The sequence below is a fragment of the Lagenorhynchus albirostris genome, chromosome 11 (assembly GCF_949774975.1).
Source record: "Lagenorhynchus albirostris chromosome 11, mLagAlb1.1, whole genome shotgun sequence".
Taxonomy (NCBI): Eukaryota; Metazoa; Chordata; class Mammalia; order Artiodactyla; family Delphinidae; genus Lagenorhynchus; species Lagenorhynchus albirostris.
The window spans coordinates 26,472,682-26,493,659 of record NC_083105.1 but is presented as its reverse complement, the minus strand read 5'-3'; the positions used below and the strand labels follow the sequence as shown (position 1 = coordinate 26,493,659).

The 20,978-nt window shown below is 36.0% G+C and overlaps 1 protein-coding gene across 6 annotated transcripts in view; it reads right to left on the bottom strand.

Moving 5' to 3' along the window:
* The window catches only part of CEP83 (centrosomal protein 83), a 110,723-nt gene that overhangs the window by 26,708 nt on the left and 63,037 nt on the right, over nucleotides 1-20,978 (bottom strand). For all 6 annotated transcript variants that reach the window (XR_009543369.1, XM_060165315.1, XM_060165312.1 and 3 more), the window contains 5 exons: nucleotides 20,111-20,242; nucleotides 9,854-10,105; nucleotides 6,916-7,047; nucleotides 1,493-1,607; nucleotides 78-222 (listed from right to left, as the gene is read on the bottom strand). Coding sequence is in view for 5 of the 6 variants with exons in the window: in XM_060165315.1 (XP_060021298.1) it covers nucleotides 78-222; nucleotides 1,493-1,607; nucleotides 6,916-7,047; nucleotides 9,854-10,105; nucleotides 20,111-20,242 (776 nt within the window). In the remaining variant the exon portion in view is untranslated. The remainder of the gene's footprint in view (nucleotides 1-77; nucleotides 223-1,492; nucleotides 1,608-6,915; nucleotides 7,048-9,853; nucleotides 10,106-20,110; nucleotides 20,243-20,978) is intronic.

The following is a 20,978-nucleotide window of genomic DNA, read 5'->3' as shown; positions in this document are numbered from 1 at the left end:
CAATAAGGATGATATGACAGCAAATTGTTTTCATTTGTAAGGAGATTTAACACAAAATAAGGTAATTAGGTACTTACTTTTCATCTTGTAATACCACAAGTTTTTGGTAACCTTCTTCTTTGGCAGCTTGTACTTTACGTATTAATTCACGGTCCTTTTCTACTAAAAGCACTTTGTGGTGTTCAACAGCTGATGTGAGAATTTCATTGTCTGACTGTAATCCTAGTATTTTTTTTTAAAGGAGAAAACTGTACTGTATTCAATGTTATTAAGAAGAAAAATTACAATTAACAGCAAATATTCATAAGCTGGTAAGACGAAAGAATATAGAAAGTAAGTCTCTCCAGATACACATCTCAAAGATCTTTACTTTGTCGGTAAACTTTTCTTAACGAAAAAGACTACTACTCAGACTTAATTTGTCATTTTATTAAGCACTCACACAAAAACACTTTAACAAAAGGTTATATACATTTACTCATTTGGATCGTGAGAGCTGGGGACATCAACCTGGGTAATATTGAAAGAGGTTTAAATACTTAACTTCTAAAAGGGTTCTGTAACCTAAATCCCACAGACAGCATCATCATGAAGCTAGCTGGAAAGCAGAGTGAATAAAATCACAGAAGCTTTTGAAACTTATCAGAACTGTTAGATATCTAATACAAATTGGACACTTTCAAGTTTGTCCAATGAATTCACAAATTTTCCTCGTAATGAAATGATAAGTATTTTGCATATGGAATAACTAAAACAAATTCATATCTAACTCAGTTTAAAAAGAATGCAAAACTGGATCTCAAACTCTTTAAGTTCCAAAGAAAATATGCTCCCTAACTCTATGAAAATCCGTGAGTCAACATCAAGTAGAAATTAATAATGAAAATAGTCATTTATCATAAGTTCTGTCTGAAACTGAAACTAGAGGCCAGTTCAACTAGAGACCAACTTCATGACAGCTGCAGGTCCAGGCAGCTTATTTAAGTACTTAATAAAAGTCAGATATAATATAATTTCTGAGAAATCTTGATGAGAAGGACATTCTAAGACCAAATTGGAGTTTAAAAATAAGCTTAGGCTGAACTAGGCCCAATAACTGGCCTAGGGTCTACATAAAAAAAATTTTAAACTTAAAAATTGGACCTGGAACCCACTTATATATTCTTTAGATTTTAAATGGTCTGATATTAATAATCACATGATCTGAACAGATTTTAAGTTATATAGCCAGGAAGTATGGAATCCTATCTATAAAGTTTCACTTAATTTATGTATTAATCAAATAACAATGATATAACCATAAGATTGTTTTTTTAAAAGTTACATCACAGAATGAACATTTAACATACAAATAAAAACAATACATATGTGTGCTCTAAAATTAAAATTCAATTAAGCTTAAAATTGGAAATAAACTTCAGTTTGATCTATTTTAGTAATTTGAGTTTATATGTGAAAGTAACAGTAAAAAGCATGGGAAATCATATATTACCATCCAGTTCACTTTGAATTTTATTCCTTTCTCTTTCTAGCTCACTCTTAGCTCTTGCTGCCTCCAGTTTGATGTCTGTTATTTCTAGTTTGTTTGAATGTTTAAGTTCTTTTACCTGTTGATAATTAGAAATTGAAATTACTATTGGTCATTTTCTTGCCACTAAATGCTAACCCAAAAACATTAGTAGAAATGAGAAAACACTTTGGTAGCAGAGTATAGAGTATAAGCACCTTCCAGCAGGGAAGATGCTTCAGTTCCTGGAACAGTACTCAGCACCAAGAAAACCGTCTCTTCCTAACAGAATTGAGTCATTTCTTTCAATAGCAGGGTGGGGTTATCGGGCTTAATCTTGCCTTTAAAGGCTTAACTGCAAGTACCTAAAATCTAATAGTCAATGACTGAAACATCCTCAGGGAAAAAAAAATTGAAACCTTCCTCTAAAAAAAACTGCTGGTGACAAAATGGCATTTTAGGTATAAGGAACAGCATATAAAATGTTATAAAGGTAGAACGCCACCTGGTCTGCTTGGAAAACAATGAACAATGTGTCATAGATAGAGCAGAGGAAGATGTGAAAACTGTGGAGTGGCAGGGAATAAACTTTATATACCATATAAAAGGGTTGTATATCCTCTTAGCTGCTGAAGGTGGCACAATCAACTTTGTTTCAGAAAGTTAACTCTAATTGCAAGTGTGCTGGATTAAGAAACTGAAAGTAAAGAAACCAATTAAGAGGCAAAGGACTAACAAAGGGGACAAGAAAGAATAATCTATTGAAGTTGGTGACTAAATAGTGTGTGTGTGTGTATGCTGGTAGTGGGATAAACAAGTACAAAATGTATGAATCTAATTTAAACCTTTATTGCCAAAACCTGATTCTTTTAAAGCCCCAAGGTGAATGTAACTAATTGTCAATATTTTCCATATAATTAACCACATACCAATCTCAGCTTTTCCCTGAGACATTCCTTTTGAAAGCTGAATAATTATAGTTCATAAGTGGTATTCCTTAGGCTTCCCTCGAGGTGCAGTGGTTAAGAATCTGCCTGCCAATGCAGGGGACACGGGTTTGAGCCCTGGTCCGGGAAGATCCCTCATGCTGCGGAGCAACTAAGCCTGTGCGCCACAACTACTGAGCCTGCACTCTAGAGCCCGCAAGCCACAACTACTGAGCCCACGTGCCACAACTACTGAAGCCCGCGTGACCTACAGCCCATGCTCCACAACAAGAGAAGCCACTGAAATGAGAAGCCCGCACACCGCAACATAGAGTAGCCCCTGCTCACCGCAACTAGAGAAAGCCCACATGCAGCAACGAAGACACAATGCAGCCAAAAATAAACAAAAAAAATTTTTAAAGTAGTATTCCTTTGTTCATTCAATAAATATTTATTGAGCACCTATTATGTGCCCTAGCACTGTCTTAGGAGCTGGGGATACAGCAGCAAACAAGAAAGCTTTGTCTCTCTAATCATCTGTACTACTCTCTTAACAGTTTCCATATCCCTGCCCTTTGGTGAGGTGCTTCTAAAATTAGGTACAGTACTATATAATGAGGAGTTAACCAGTACGGATATAAAGGTTAGATAAACCTGCATTCTGACATATTATACTAATGTATAAAACCATGAAATCAGAGGAGAAAATCACAAATATATACAAGCCAAATATGTAAAATATAAGATGGTGGTAACAAGAGGGTAAAGGATAATTTACTTGAGTGCAATAAAAGGCTATAAAAACTAGAGATGGGAGTTAGAAATAAATCAGGAAGAGGTCCTAGAGCCAAAGGGTGAAGATGAGAAACAGAAGTGTCTTACTGGAGGAGACTCCATCTATGAAAGGTCTTGGAAACATAACAAGGTTTCCTGCAAATTCCTCACTTAAAGGAAACAAGAAAGTCAAGTACTGTGCTGCCTTTGTACTGCTAATAACCACACTAAGACACAAATTAACCTGTAGATTTTCAAATGACACAACACAAAATGAATACCTTGTGCTGACATCAGATTTGCATTTTTAAATCTTTCTGAAGTTCTTTTCTATGAAAGCAAGTCTCATTGAACAATGTTTACAAAGCACCTTTGAAATACTTTCAGAGCAGCTAAAAAATTGTATTTATTTTAAAATTTAAACTTTCTATAAATTGGGTTTTTGTAATTTCATGGACAGAATTTATAAATGCTTTAAAATTTGGAAGAAATACAACTACAATGAAAATCTACTTTCTATGACAAATGTAATCATAACCTGCTATTATACACTAACTGTAGAAGGTTTGAATGACACAGCAGTTCATTAGCAAACCACATTGTAGCTGCTTTATATATGAGGTGGAAAATCAGAGCCATCTTATTTTGTAGAATCTTTCAACGAGAAGAACTACAAAATATATAAAAAACATATTTCTTAATTCATTCACTGAGATTTACTGAAATCAGAAAACATTTTTCAATTAAACTATAATCAGTGAAACTGAAAGAACACTGATTGGAAGTCAAACGACAAGTCTATCTTCAGAACTACTTCTATTATTAAAGTAGTGGTATATGCTCTAGCAACATGCATTCAAATTAACTTATTTATGGACCCGGATGAGTTTTTCTTTAGTGCCACATTTCTAAAATACTGAAATAATGAATGCACTCACACTAATAGTAATTAACTTCCAAAATGATATTAAAATTATTTTATTTATTAAAAATGGAAAAACGTATATGAATATTTATTAGATATGATGAATAAAAACACTTTCTATGAGTAATATGAACCAAATCCCAAATAGTTATAATAAAGTTTCTTTCTGCCTCTAGATTCCTAGTTCTTAACTTTTGTAATCAAGCATCAAAAATCCTAGGAAAACTAGGGATCTTTTCTTAAATAAAATGCACAATGTTAAAATGCTGCAAATAATTTGAAGAGATTTACAATCTTCTTAAGCTTCCATGTGCCAAGCTACCCTGTTCTGCTTTTTTTCTTTCCACAATATGTTTTCCATGTAGATTCTGGTCTTTACATTGTGAATTTGCTTTATGCTTTTGATACAACAGAAGTACTCAGAATATTAGCTAGTACTAATAAAACTTTAAGAAATGTAACAAAGTAGCAACAGTAAGCATTTTATAAGGGTTCAGAATCTGTTAAATTACACACACACACACAAAGAAAACAATATACGTAAGCCAGAAATTCAAATAAAGTTGAAAAAATGTATTACTCAAGAAGCTCTTAATGTAAATTCCAAAGAGACAGTACTCAAACTCTGATCTTTTTCAAAGGTCTGAGATGGTATGACCTCGTAAACTTAGCTAATAAGGTAATTCTGTGGGATGACTTCCTTAAAACTGTACATTTTATTGAAGTTCTAAACCGCAAACACCTCATAACAGGAAGAATTTATCTCATTGAATATTAGATATCTTTAAGGTCATCATTTTTAGGCCATCTTTGGTAATACTTTTTAATCCAAGACATCGATAGTCACAATGACATAACTCTGTTCAAAAACCTAACAAACATTTACAAATTTGAATAACTTAGACAAATACACCCCAGGTGTTCCTCTGCATTGCAAACAACCATTTGTGAGAATTGCAAAATGTGGATGAAAATTTCAAGTTGCAAAGATAACTCTGACAATGTCTGAAACATTATTTTAAAATTTAACCTTCCAATGAAATCTTTTTATATGCAAGATCTCAAATGAAAACTTGGTTTGTCTGAAGTTGGTGGGTGGTTTTTAATAAACCATTTATATGCATAATAATGCAAGTATGCCTTTAAAAAGACAGGCAACTCTTAGCAATGTGTGTTAATAAACATACAATCTGGAAGTGTAAAAGAGTATGTATTTGCCATAGAAAAAACTGGGTAGACTATCTCCCAAGGGTGGCATCTAATACATCTAATATTATGGCTTTGGCTTTTCAGGCACAGAAATCAAATTTTGGCACCACACTTAAAGACTACTCTCAAGGTTGAACTCACATTACTAAAGTTTACAAAGAGTGATCTATAAAACCAGAATGTCAGTTTATTAATTGCGAGAAAAAACTGTAATGGAAACTAGAATACTCTAACTCTGAAGGACCAGTGTGTTCTCTCTCCCGGTAGACAAAATTACAGAGGAAATCACATAACAGTCAGAAAGTTGCTTAGGGCTCATGCATTCAGAACAAAAGGAATGGGATGAATCGATTATTTCATGGCCACAAACTAAAATAGATTGAGGTATTCCTTTCCACAGTAAGAATGATCTCTTCAATGGGACCAGAATACTCACACTCTGCCAACTAAAACTCTCTCTTGCCTCTGTCATAAACACTGTTTGACTGTGGACAAGGAATTTACGATGAATGCATTACTCCTCTAGATAAGTTCATATATTTCTACCAGGCTACAATAAATTCCCTCTGGTCTAGAAACCATTTTGTTTTTTAAGGTGATTTTACATAACTCTGCTCTGACAGAAATATAATACATGATCTCACTGATTCAGACATCAGTCTTATTTTCAAGTTCTTAGAGCTGACCCAAGTACTACTAATAATAGCTAATATTCAGGTGATTATATATTAGACCTTATGCTAAGTGCTTTATGCATAATATCTCATTTAATCTCTGCCACACTCTATAAAGTATTAGTCTGTTTTATAAAGGAAAATGCTGAAGTCTTCAGAGAGAAATTAAATTGCCCAGGTTACACAGCTAGCAAGGGGAAGAAATGGAATTTGAATATGTCTGACTCCAGAGCTGATATTCACTGCGGTATTCTATAAAATACTTTCATCATTGCTATCCTACTTCTGGTTACTGGATTCCTTATATACATTGCATTTGAGGGGGAAAAAAACCTCTAAGTTCCTGGGAAAAAGGTGTTCAAACCATTATATTCTTTTAAAAATAACAAATGTGGGCTTCCCTGGTGGCGCAGTGGTTGAGAGTCCGCCTGACGATGCAGGGGACACAGGCTCAAGCCCTGGTCTGGGAAGTTCCCACGCGCTGCAGAGCAATGAAGCCCGTGCGCCACAACTACTAAGGCTGCACTCTAGAGCCCCAAAGCCACAACTACTGAGTCCTCGTGCCCCAACTACTGAATCCCGCACGCCTAGAGCCCGTGCTCCGCAACAAGAGAAGCCACCGCAATGAGAAGCCCACGCACCGCAACGAAGAGTAGCCCCTGCTCACCGCAAGTGGAGAAAGCACGCACGCAGCAAGGAAGACCCAACACAGCCAAAAATAAATAAATAAATTAAAAAAAAAAAAAGAATTGGTCAGTTTCTACATGTATTTGGAAGGTAGAATAAGATCAAAAAAGAGACTTCAATGTAGGGAACTAAGCTCCTGAAACACAAAATTCCTTTGTTATTATACAGTCTCAAGCATTCTAAAGAATAAAGCAAATACTTAAGACAACTTACTTTACTGGTCAATGTATTTATTTCCCGTTCAGCTTTATGCAATTTACTAATTAAAGTAGTGTTTTGTTCACTGCTTGATTGTAGCTCTTTTTCCAAGCGTTCAGCCTGTAGTTTAGCTGACTGTTTTTCAGCCTTTTATTAAAATAAAATATTTTAAAATTTGTTGACAATTTTTCAATTATATAAAAACAAAATAAACACTATTTAAATAAATGTAATAATCATACTACCCAAAATTATTCAAAACCTCAACAATATTAACATATACCGAAGTAACAAGAGTTTTCACAAAGCAATTGGTAGAATTCGTATGCAAGATATTTGCTCCAGGAAATATGCAACAAAGTTATCTGGACAAACAACTTATCAACAGCCTCCACCAAGATAAAACCCATACACTTCTCTCATGAGAGAGAGAACCTAACACACTCACCTGATACCTATTTACTACTATTGTGGACATAATTCAAACAAGCATTTTGGTGGATTTCAAGTACACAGCAGATATGAAAAAGCATATTACAAGGTAGAGGAGAGGGCTTACGTGTAGTAGTAAGAAGTGAGAACTGAAAATCTAAAATCAATGGAGATTAGAAAACAATCCCCAAGAGATTAAAAATTCAAAATCCTCGACTAATCTGGAGCTTCTGGAAGTATGGGCAAAGAACTCAATAGCTCCTGAACTCATCACATAATATTCTTAATGAAGTAAGCTGTCAAGAAAATTTCCAGTTGGTAATACTCATAGTACTCTTTAATTAGAAAGGGAAAACTAAATGCTTTTTAAAAATACTTCTATTCAAAATAGTTAAAATGAAAACATTTTGCATGTAAAGGATAAGCTTCAGTTTTGCAACAGCTCATTTCCTATATATCTTAAATATGATAAGGAGTGTATTCAACAAACAATTCAGAAAAAAAAAACCTATTTTCCTCACATAAAAAATGATACTCTTCAGGCACAATGACAGACAAAAAAAAAATCAAAGAAAGGCAGGCTACCTGTCATGTGCGTATTTTCATTTCATCTGACAAATGATAAAATGAAATACAGGCTCTTGTGAAAGAACCTCCCATCTTTTGTCATCATTCAACTGGTCCTGAAAATAATCACTCTAAATGACCTCAATGCAAAGTTTCACATTGAGATCACATACCATACTCAATCGCAGTCATCCCACTGTCACTGTGTAAATACGTTAAGGATAGAAGGATGGCAACATAAACACTTCATTCTGAACTGCCTCATGTCTAAGGTCCAATGATACTGACAATTTAAATTCAGGAAACCACTAAATACTGCCAGAAGCTTCATCCAAAAAATAAAAAGGTGACTTCTACTCTTCAAAACATATTAATGTACTTCTTGTACCAGTTTGCTGTCCAGAAAAAAATCACTACTTTGGATTTGGATATTGGATTTTAATTACAAACTAGGTGCACACTAATTTCCCTCCAGTTCAAATTACCTCACAACTATTCTGAAGAAAACAAAACATTTTGGACTGCTCAAAATAAAATTTTAAAAACTATCAAACTAGTATATTTGCTACACGTAAGACACTAAGGACTAGGAGGAATAAGCATTATCTCAATAAAACTGTAAAGGGGTCCAGAATATGCCACTGTGGAATAAGAATTATTTGGAGCTGAAGGCTTTTGAGAATCAACAGACACAGGACAAAGTTTTTTCCTGAACTCCTCTTATCTGTCTAAAAGTAGAGCCTCTAAAAAGAATGTAAGTGTTAGAAGTCCCCTCCGCAGGGGTTTCATAACTAGGGAAGGCCAACTTCTATCACAGAAGAAGTCAACACCAGGATAAGAAAGCACCTACACAAACAACATCACAAAATTATCATATCTGCCATTTGTTTTCCTAAGGGCCCGTTTATCTTTCCTAAAAGTCATTTCTTTTCCTATAAGTGTCCTTTCTCCCCCTCTCTTTTCCTTATTAGAATGGTATATACGCCCCAAACTACTACTGCCTCTTTGAGTCACATTTTTCTGTGAACTCCTGTTTACGTACATGAATAAAAATCTATCTTTTCTCTTGCTAATCTGTCTGTTGTCAGTTTAATTCACAACCCTTAAACTCTGAACCTAAGAGGGTAAAAGAAAAGTTTTTCCTCTCCAACAACAGAAACAAGAACTTTCATAGGAGAATACCTCTAGGAGTACCAGCTTAGCTCTGCCAGCTCTTTTCTTTCTCTAATGAACTCAGGGAAATAATTCAGTAAAGGCTCATATGCATTAGTAGCCAAGTTCAATTTTGTAACTCCGGCAAGAAGCTGTCATAATATAAGTATGGTATTTCTGTTGAAACAGGATTTACAATTTTAAGATCTTGAATCCCAGTGTAAGGAAATAACTAAAAAGAAATTGCTCTTTCTGGTTTGAGATGACTTTTGTCTTCAAAAACTCCATTTTTTTTTGAATTTTGCATATTCTACTCTGTGGCACTGTAAAATTTAAATCATTTCAGATAGGCAACGTGACTCCCAAAGAATAAATAATCCCCTTGTAAATATGGTAGCATAGCTATTGCTTATGAATCAAGAGCTTTCTTCTTTACAAAAAGTATATATACTCTTAGGATTCCACAAATGCGTCAGCGTTAGATTGGTGAGCAGACATTTATGCCCTAAAAAATCAAAGGCTTGGGCTTCCCTGGTGGCGCAGTGGTTGAGAGTCCGCCTGCCGATGCAGGGGACACCGGTTCGTGCCCTGGTCCGGGAAGATCCCACATGCCGCGGAGCGGCTGGGCCCATGAGCCATGGCTGCTGAGCCTGCGCGTCTAGAGCCTGTGCTCCTTAACGGGAGAGGCCACAACAGTGAGAGGCCAGCATATTGCAAAAAAAAAAAAAAAAAAATCAAAGGCTTGTCAACTGCACTTTAAAGAAAGTACGCGATATCTACCGGGAAGCAATTAAAACCTTACCTCCAGGGATCTGACTGTAGCCTGCATCTCAGCCAACTGCCGCACCTGAATTCTCTGGACATTTTCTACCTGAGCACCAGAATTTTCTTTTTCAGCTCTCAATTCTGCTACTTCAGCCTCTAAACCTTTTAATTTCTGACACAAATGGACTTTTTCTCGAACAAGTTGCTCCACTCGTTTGCTGTCTCTTGTGGGATCAACACTAAGCAGCTGGTTATGTAGTTCTTCTTTATCTTTCTCCAGTCTTGCAATCTGATGACAATTTGAAAGAAAGCATACAACCTTAAATTATTGAATTTTCAGCCATGAACATGCTTTACAAGTCAGTAAATTAAAATTAAAAATTGTACAATATGAAAAAAAAAGCTCAGGTGGTAAAATGAAGTACAAAAGAAAAAAATCCTAAAATGTCACATTCTTCATTCTGTACTTGGCATGACTCAAATGTGAGGGCAAGGACCTTGTCCTATTTTCCCTCCATCTCCCCGTGGTGCCTAGCACAGGGCTTCATCAGTTGCTGACTAAAATTCAAAACTATAAGTAATACTATAAAATAATTAAAAATATGTCAAGTATTTTTAAATTCATCAGAACATTATAGGGGTTTATGCAAGATCATATTGATCTTGCATAAACTGATTACTCCTAAGCTTTTCCTCATGTGACAGTAATTCTTGGGTTACATCTATACTAATAAAATCATCTATTCCAAGGCAACTTAATTTACAAAAAAAGCTGCTTGTCCATATAAGTAACAACAAATGTGACTGATGAGAGCTTTTAAATAATAGCTGAGAGTTTCTTAAAGCCCTAGTTGTAGTGATGGCCTAGTTCGTAATTCTCAGATCCAAGAAAGAGCTGAAAATCATTACTCCAGGGCATGTAGACAAATCACCAAGGAACTTGTTGAACAAAAATACCAGTGGTCTTCTCATTCACGCCAACCATCACTGACAGAGCTCATGTGCCCCCAAATCAGGGGATTTCAAACTGCTTCCTAACCTCTGAGGCACTTCAGAGGCCCCTCACCTCCAGGAATGAGGGTCCAAGTAATCACAGTAAAACTCATGCTTTTGGGCTTCCCTGGTGGCGCAGTGGTTGAGAGTCCGCCTGCCGATGCAGGGGACACGGGTTCGTGCCCCAGTCCGGAAAGATCCCACATGCCACGGAGCGGCTGGGCCCGGGAGCCATGGCCGCTGAGCCTGCGCGTCCGGAGCCTGTGCTCCGCAATGGGAGAGGCCACAGCAGTGAGAGGCCCGCGTACCGCAAAAAAAAAAAAAACAAAAAAACCCAAACCTCATTCTTTCCCTCTGCTGATCTCGCCAACTCCCTATCCCCTACTATCACCACCAACAAACCTTTGTTGTTAACCACAGCAGCTCCTCTTTTTAGTCTCTTTTTATATATGGGGTTTCTTCAGGTGATTTAACTTAAAGATTCAGTTGTTTAAAAAAAAGAAAAAAGAAAGTTAGAAGCAACGGCTATAAACAGCACCAGGGGTGGTTGTAGCCAGGAGGAGCTTAGCAGGCTCACTCTAAGCCAAAAGGACTTAAAGTGATGCTCTGCAGCCTGGGCAAAAATGGCCCAAGGGACAACTGATTGCTCACTTTGCTATAAGTGAATCTAAGAAGTGTGAGACCTCCACCCCAGGGCAGAATGTGTTCCTCATCTGTAAAATGAGAGGTTAGAATGAGGCCCTCTAAGATCCTATTCAGTTCTAACATGTAGTGATTCCAGTTAGGTTTTGGACATTAAACTGAAGCTGAATTAAAGATGTCAATGGGAAATACAGGTAGAGCTATCCACAGAAGGCAAATGCCATTTCTTACCAGAAAATAAAATTTATTGTAGAAGGCAGCTGTAAAATTCAGGGTCAAGCCCTCAAAAACTCAACTAATTAGTGTCTCCTATTTTTCCTCCCATCCTTTACATAAACATTACCCCCAAGGTTTGGTCCCCAACTACCTTTTTCCCTCCATATTCTCTTTCCTTCAGCCAGGTGTGTGACTTTGTGGAAGTCACTTTTTCACTTTGGCATCAGTTAAAATGAAGGGCTGGGCTGGAAGATCTTTAAGAAACCACTTAGCTTTTGCATGAGGAAATCCAAATATTGTTCCACTGTGCTATATCAGAGGTGTGGCAGCTCATCGATATGAAACTCGGGTTCAAACAATGGGGCCCTTTACTGAGTACTTAATATGGATCAAGTGCTGAGCTAAGTGTTATATATAAAATTGCATTTAGTAACCATAATTTATCCTGTAGTCTTCATTTTACATATGGGATCAGACAGCTAATGTTCATGACCAGCATGTTTCCTATGTTATTGCTTCCTCCAGTAGTTTTAAAAGGCATCTATGTGATAGTTGAAGTGAGAGCTGAAGCTCCGGACTGAGCTAGCTAATACCAAATTCAGGATTGGATCTCACATTTATGACTCCTTAACAAGAGTTCTCTACCAAGTCACTCCTCCCAAAACTGGTAATCACTGCCTTCTAACTTCTCTATTCATTCGTTCATGCAACAAATATTTATTGACTACTTACTGCATAGGCAGCACTGCTCTAGGTATTAAGGGTACATTAGAGAACCTAGCAGATAAGCAGAGACAGCCAGCCGGCTCTCAGTATCTAACAGGATTGGTTCCAGGACCTGATACAGATACCAAAAACCAAGGGCTCAAATCAGTCCTCTGTATGGGCGGGTTCTACATCTGCCGATTCGACCAACCATGGATTGTGTAGTTGACCCTTGAACAACATGGGTTTGAATGGTGCAGGTCCACTTATATGCAGTATTGTATGTGTATTTATTTTTTTAAATCCAGGTATAAGTGGACCCGCACCGTTCAAACCCCATGTTGTTCAAGGGTCAACTACAATCATAAAACCTCTGTTCTGGAGGAGCTCATATTCAATCACTGCTATCCATCCTCTGGGTAAAGATCGTGGACACAGCCTCCGCTCTCCCCTTTTCCTCCAATCTCAGATTCACATGTCATCTCCCTTGAAGTCCTGAATTCCCTAATGACATATGATGTTCAACATCTTTTCAGGTGCTAAGTTGCCATTTGTATATCTTCTTTGGTGAGATGTTTGTTAAGGTCTTTGGCCCATTTTTTTAATCCAGTTGTTTGTTTTCTTATTGTTGAGTTTGAGTTCGTTGTATATTTTGGGTAACAGTCCTTTATCAGATATATCTTTTTCAAATATTTTCTCCCAGCCTATGGCTTCTCTTCTCATTCTCTAGAGTGTCTTTCAGGGCTTCCCTGGTGGCGCAGTGGTTGGGAGTCCGCCTGCCGATGCAGGGGACGTGGGTTCATGCCCCGGTCCGGGAGGATCCCGCATGCGGCGGAGCGGCTGGGCCCATGGGCCATGGCCGCTGGGCCTGCACGTCTGGAGCCTGTGCTCCGCAGCGGGAGAGGCCACAGCAGTGAGAGGCCCGCGTAACGCAAAAAAAAAAAAAAAAAAAAAAAAAAATAGAGTGTCTTTCAGAGTGGAAAGTTTTTACTTCAATGAAGTCTAACTTATTATTTCTTTCATGTATCAAGTACCATATCTTGGTGGTGTATCTAAGTCATCACCAAACCCAAGGTCATCTAGGTTTTTCCCTACATTATCTTCTAGGAGTCTGATAATTTTAAGTTTTACATTTAGGTCTATAATCTATTTTGTGTTAATTTCTGGAAAGTTGTATGGTCTGTGTCTAGGTCCACTTTTTTTTTTTTTGCATTTGCATGTCTAGTTGTTTTAGCATCATTTGTTGAAAAGATAATTCTTCTCTACTCTGCCTTTTCTCCTCTGTCAAAGAACAGATGATGCTATTTCTATGGGTCTATTTCTCAACTCTCTGGTCTGTTCTATTAATCCGTTTGTCTGTTCTTTTGCCAACAGCACACTGTCTTGATTACCATAGCTTTATAGTCAGTCCTTCAACTTTGTTCTTCAATATTGTGCTGGCTATTCTGGGTCTTTTGCCGCTCTCTATAAGCTTTAGAATCAGTTTGCCAATATCCACAAAACTTGCTGGGGTTTTGATTGGGATTGTACTTAATCTACAGATTAAGCTGGGAAGCACAGACATCTTGGCAACATTAAGTCTTCCTCTCCATGAAGGTGAAATACCACTCCATTCATCCTTTGATTATGTTCATCAGATCTTCATTTAGATCTTCTACATATTTTTTTAAGTATTTCATTTGGAGGGGGTGCTAATGCAAATGATGTTTTTAATTTCAGATTCCACTTGTTGATTACTGTCATATAGGAAAGTGACTGCCATTTGTATATTAACCTTGTATCCTGCAACTCTACTGTAAAAGCTGGATTAGTTCCAGGAGTTTTTTATTGATTGTTTCAGATTTTCTGCACAATCATGTATCTATAAGCAAAGACAGCTCTATTTCTTCCTTCCAAATTTGTATGTCTTTTATTTCCTTTTCTTGTCTTATTGTATTAGCTAAGACTCCAGTACAATACTGAAAAGGAGTGGTAAGAGGGGACATCCTTGCCTTGTTCCCTGATTTTAGTGGGACAGCTTCTGGTTTCACACCACTAAGTATGACGTTAGTTGTACTTTTTTTTATAGATGTTCTTTATCAAGTTGAGGTAGCTCCCCTCTAGCCCTAGTTTGCTGACAGTTTTATCATGAATGGGTGTTGGCTTTTATCAACAACTTTTTCTGTATCTATTGATATGATGATGTGATTTTTCTTCTTTGGCCTACTGATGTGATGAATTACATTAGTTCATTTTCTAATGTTGAACCAGCTTTGAACGCCTGAAATAAATCCTACTTGTTCATGATGCATTATTATTTTTATACATTGTTGATTTCAATTTGCTAATATTTTGCTGAGGATTCTTTATTATTTTTTCTTTATTATTTTTTTATTTTATTTTACTTATTTTTGGCTGCATTGGGCCTTCGTCACTGCACACGGGCTTGCTCTAGCTGTGGTGAGTGGGGGCTACTCTTCGCTGTGGTGTGCGGGCTTCTCATTTTGGTGGTTTCTCTTGTTACGGAGCACGGGCTCCAGTAGTTGTGGCTCCCAGGCTCTAGAGCACAGGCTCAGGAGTTGTGGCACACGGGCTTAGGTGCTCCACGGCATGTGGGATCTAACGACGTGGCATCGAGCATTTTTGCATCTTTGTTCATGGGAGAGTCTGGTCTATAGTCTTCTTGTAACGTCTTTGTTTGGATTAGGTATTAGGGTAATGCTGGCTTCATGGAATGAATTAAGAAGATTCCTTCTGATTCTATCTTTTGAAAGAAATTGTAAAGACGGGGTATAATTTCTTCCTTAAATGTTTGGTAGAATACAACTATGAACCCAGTCCTTTTATCCTGGATGTCAGACATTCTGAAGTTTATTTTTATTTTATTTCATTTTAATGTTAGGTTCTTTTGTATTCCTTTAGGTACGTTTAAATCTTTGTTCTATTATTCAGTTAAGTTACTTAGGAATAGTTTGATCCTTTCAAATCTTTCTTTTACACTTGTTAGGCAGAACCAGAGTAGCCACTATTGTGGGGCTAATTTGGCCCTACTACTGAGATAAAATCCTTCTGAGTCTTCTATGCAATGCACCACGCATTAGGTGGCCTTTCCACTCTGGTGGACATAAGATGAGGCAATCTCTCAGAGCTCATTTTATTTGTTTCCTTCTTTTAGGGATCACTGCCTAGTATGTACTACCTGTTTTCTAGTGTCTGAAAACCACAGCTTCCTATATTTTGTCCCAGTTTTTAGTCAGCACCTTAAGTTAAATTCAGTCCCTAAAACTCTACGATGGCCAGAAGCAGAAACTCCCAGACTACCTAGATTTGATTCCTGGCTCTACCACCTACTAGCTGTCCAACCTTGAACCAGTCTCTCAGTGCTTCATGAGCGTTTTCTCATTTATAAAATGGGAATAATGATTATCTAATCTCTAGGGTTGTTGACAAAATTCAAAGAATTATAAAGTGCTTCTCCCAGTAAATTAAATACAAATTTGTTTTCTTTCACTTCTTCAACTTCTGTAGCTTCTCACTTACAAATATGAAATCTATTTAAAAATATCTACTATATTTATTATGAAAATTAGTACTATGATTAATGCTGTCAGGTACTAATAGTGATAATACCATTAATTTGAATATTTACTATTTGTCAGGCATTATGGTAAACATTTTGCACATGAAATTTCAAGTTCCCTGATCTTTGTTTCTAAAGTCAAGTTAGCTTACCTTTTTATATTCCTATTATTCCAAGTTTCCCCTTTTCCCCATATGTATTAGAATTGATTTTTCCTATATAAATGATGGAAAACAAAACCATTTTCTCATTTATTTACACTAAGAAGAAGGTAGCACTTAAATTATTTACAGATTTAAGTTCATATTTTAATCTAATTTTGGAAGATAACATCTCCTTTCCTTAAACTCCTTACTTTCTCCTAGTAAGAGAAAGACAGTACTAAGAACTTTCTCCCCATGACCATGTATTTGCCTCCAGACATAAATATGGAAAGATCAGACGATGGGATGCAAGAACTGTTGGGAAATGAGGTGATGTTCAGTGTCTTTAGAAGAATTCTACTCAAACTGAACAAGAGAATAGGGATAATAAACATATGCCTTTCTCAGGCCCCGAGAGGTCATGAGTGTAGTAAAAGAAAGATAACTAACTGTGACTGATAGGAAAAGCTAGGGCAGAGAGCACCTGAAAGCAGAGCAGTCAGAATGATGGTGAGATGAAGATGGGGGATGCAGGCACTGTAATGAGATATGCCCTCAAAATACTTAGAGGATCTAAGTGCAGACCTGACACTGAAAACTCTAACATGCTCAAGTAAAGGACAAGATCATATACTCAAGAAATCTGAGCACGTGGAACTTTAAATAATGATAATAGCAACTACCATTTATTGAAGGCTTACTATGTGTGGTCTAAGCACTTTACACACATTAATTTATTAAATCCTCAAAACAACTCCATGAGATAGATACTACTGACAACACCATTTTATAGATGAGGACACTGATGCACAGAGAAGTTAAGTCCGTTCCCCATGTCATGCTAAATGAACATCTAAAATGTTTAAAATTTTACAGGCAAAAAGTTAAGTTTTTGAGATATTCAAAACTGCTTTCACAGAAAAGTTTAATGAGTAAAATTTCACAAAGCCCTTCTTAAAAGTTTGCTAAAATCAATTCCAGAGAATTCCAACTGTGAAGTAATTTAATTTTAATTTGGGAGACTTTTATCTATTGTAATGTATCAATAGTTCAGAGTAATCTGAGAAGGATGTAAGTTAGAGAACTTGGAATATTTCAGATAACGGAACCCACCGGGACCTAAAGCAGCACTCCAGATAGAACTTCAAAACCTATCAGAACAAAAAAGAAGTGTTTTGAGAGATTTCATGATGTCTACCGACATACATGTCAGGATAAGGACCCAAAGAAGGAGCGCATTATCAAGTTCTGTGCTACCAGTGCTATAATGAAAAAACAGCATGTGGTAACAGGGACCCAAAGAAGTTCTCCTTCTTTGCCATAGGAAATTTGGCTTCTCACCAGCCCCATACAAGCCAAGGTAGAGCTCAGCCAGTTTGGAAAGCATGATGGAATAATCTCGGAGACCTGTCACTATGTACTGTGTCACTGACAGGTCTTCATATGATGCAGTGCTCACTGCCCTCTCTCAAGATCTTAGTATCTCCACTGGATTACTCTTTCACTCATTCAGGCTACATTACAATCACCTGTACCTAAAACTCTTTGTATTGCTCTTCATTACTATTTGCAGAATAATATAAAATCAGAGTCCTAATAAAATATAAACACACTAGTACCACTTCCAAATAACAACTATATATGTAACTTCAGAATTTCATCTGTATACAGTCAAACGCACTGAGAAATCACGCCATTATCTTTTTCATAAAGATATCTTCTTTCATATACTTTTTAAACTTCAAAATATCATGAGGGACATGTGAATTCCTAGAGTGCTCCTCAGGAAAACACTGACAAAATCTTCCTCAAGTATTCCCCTATGAAACAAAACACTAAAGAATATTCAGTTATTTCTTTTATCTGTAGAAGTGAAAATGTACAGTATTGTGTGATTCCTTAATTAATGCAAGAAAATCCAATTATTTTTAGTACACCAAACTAATATATTTTATACCAGTTAAAATTGTAAAGTTGATAGATGGCAAGAGTAGGCTTTACTTTGAAGTTTTACTGCTGTTTTGTGTCCACATCATCTCATTAGTTTTTACTTTAATTGTAAAGAGAAACTGGAGTGTAAAGATAAGTGATGGAATGAAAGCAGACACCCAATTATCCACTAATTAATATTACTCCTGCATAATCAACTAGGAAGTAGAAAGGAGAAAACTTCAGTCTTTTTTTTCCCCCACAACTCACACACACACTGTATTTTATTTTTACAAGAGATAAGCTGACACCAAGCATTGTAAATGGATGACCACAACAAAAGCAACGATGACTGCAATTATCAAACATGAAACACACTCATACGAGAACTTCAGTCTTATTAGAAAGTTTTACTTTTCTAGCCTTTACTAATCATAGCTTCTTAGCTAGCCGTTTATCTCCAGATTTCTAAGAATGTCATAAGACATTCCAATTAGAAAATTATTTAAGATGCCACTGGCACCTTAAAATTTTTAATGAATATCATTTGGTCTTTCATGGGTGAAAAATAGAATAGGCATCAGGTTTCAGATGCAGGTTTCATTCTTTAAAAACACAATAAAACTAGAAACTACAGAATACAAATAATCATTACCAGATAAACATCAACATTAGACTTTAAAAGCAAAGTATAAAATAAAGCATCACTATCTTCAGCCTCAGTAGTTACTCTTCAATATACTAAACCTACATTTTAGGTTGGAAATCTTTTTATCATTCTTTTTTTTCCACAGGAAAATTTTTATATGTAGTTCCTTTAAGTCTATCATAATTACAGACTCAAAATCTTTCAAAATCTTACATAATATAAATCAATTGATCTCTCTACAATATTACAGTGGTTAGATGGCCCCTAATTAGCATGGCAACCTCAAATCATTAATAATTTGAAACTTAAAACTCTGGGTAGGAGTTGGGGTACCTGAGCTCTACTGTTAACTTGGCTGCTGAGTTTCTGTGAGACTTTGGGCAAGTCACTTATCTCGTGCTTCAGTGTCGCCATTTAAAATGGAGAAAATAAGACGGTCCTGCTCCATATCACTGACCATAATAGACATGAGATCATATGTAAAAAAATAATAATAATTTTTTAATGAAAAAGACTATAATTATTTATAGTTTTTTGGTACCAAATTCTTAATGGACTCAAATGATCCAAAGCTCATTCAACTTCTTACTTTTCAAACAATCATGGAGGAATTTGCTCACTGATAAGAAGAAATCAGTCTGATCCAATTAGTAATTGGTAAAGGAAGGAGAATATATTTTAGCTCTTAATTCCAAATAAAGTCAATGCAATAAATGTATTATGAAGATGTGTTTGTACATAGAATGCTTCATGTAAGTACGGACAACAAGCTATTTTTTAATAAATTCAACTAGCATTAGATTTCTTATTTGAATATAGCAACATAAAACTGATATTTCTCTCTTTCCATCCTGAAAAATCACCTAAAAGCAACATGAAGAATAAGAGACACAAACCTCGTTTTTGGCAAAATTAGGAGACAAACGACAAAATGAGAAGAGAGGCTGCCAAACTTAATAGATAGAGAATAGGGGTATAGGCTATAGGCATCAGAGACAGAACGTTGCAGTTGTAGATGCCAGAAAGAACGAAGTGATGGTGATGGGCACACCCTAATGTATAAACCCCTTGTTTGTATCAGTGGAAACAAGGAGCATGGGCTGACACCCAGAGCTCTCCTGAACATGGTTTGATTCCAATAAGTAGAGGGGGACAGTGCTAAATAAGCAATCACACAGACAAACTGTATTTGCAAAGAGAAGTCTGTCTCTGCTATCTATCTCCACTGACTGGGGCAAAATAAATTTTCTTCATCTTTTCCTCTTTTAACAGTCCAAAAAGAACATTCACCAGAAAAATGTTGCTATAGAGCAGATGAAAATCATGACAAATACTTAACCATTAATTAATAAAACAATTATGCAATCAACTTTAGGTTGAGATTCACAAAAAATATAAAATCATAAAATTTTATTGACTAGCAGGATAAAGACTAAACTAGTATAATCAGTCACTCACCTCTGATTCATATTTTATTTTTTCTTCTTCTAAAATACGTGCACATTCTTCTTTCTGGTGTTCAAATTCTGATTTGAGAAATGTATGCTCATAGCGAAGTTTATTATATTCAGCTCTATACTTTTCTACTTCCTAAATTAAAAGAAGATTGTAATTTATCACAAATTTATAAATGAAATTTGTACTCACTTCAAAAATCACCTTTTCAAAAATTTTAAATTGTTTTATACTAAGAGCCATTCTAAAAGTAAAAAATTAAGCTTAACAGAAGTATAAACAAATCTTGGAAAAGTTCTCATGACAAGAATGCTACAAACAGAACTAGCACACTCCTGAAAAGGTATCAGTAAAACAAATTACCCTTCAATTAATCTTATTTCCTCACTGATTCTAATAATAAAAATGTATTAGCATGTCAAAACTTTTGACCTCTGGGCTTAATAAAATAATATTTAAAAATGTAGCACACCTTTCAAAATAGATTTTTAAAATTCTGTAATAAAATATAAAATACCCCCTTAGAAGTCAAAAAGGATGAATTCTAAGTAGGTAAATGATTATTTGAATGTTTAGTACAGTAACTCAAGGTTCAGTCAAATATTACAATGATAGTCCAATTCAACACACTAGTCTGAAGTATATATGTAGCACCAACTCTCCTGACTAACCAAGAACACATGCAATGCCTATGCTCTAAAAGTCTGCTTCCTAACACTTCAAAAGCTGCTGGCACTCTGAATCTCAATAAAAACTCAGGTAACAGAGCAGGAAGATGGAGACACTATTCCAACATACATCAGGGAATTAACAAGGAAAGCATGCCTCCTAAAATACTCAGCTCACTATAAATCTTTAGTTGAAAGATTTC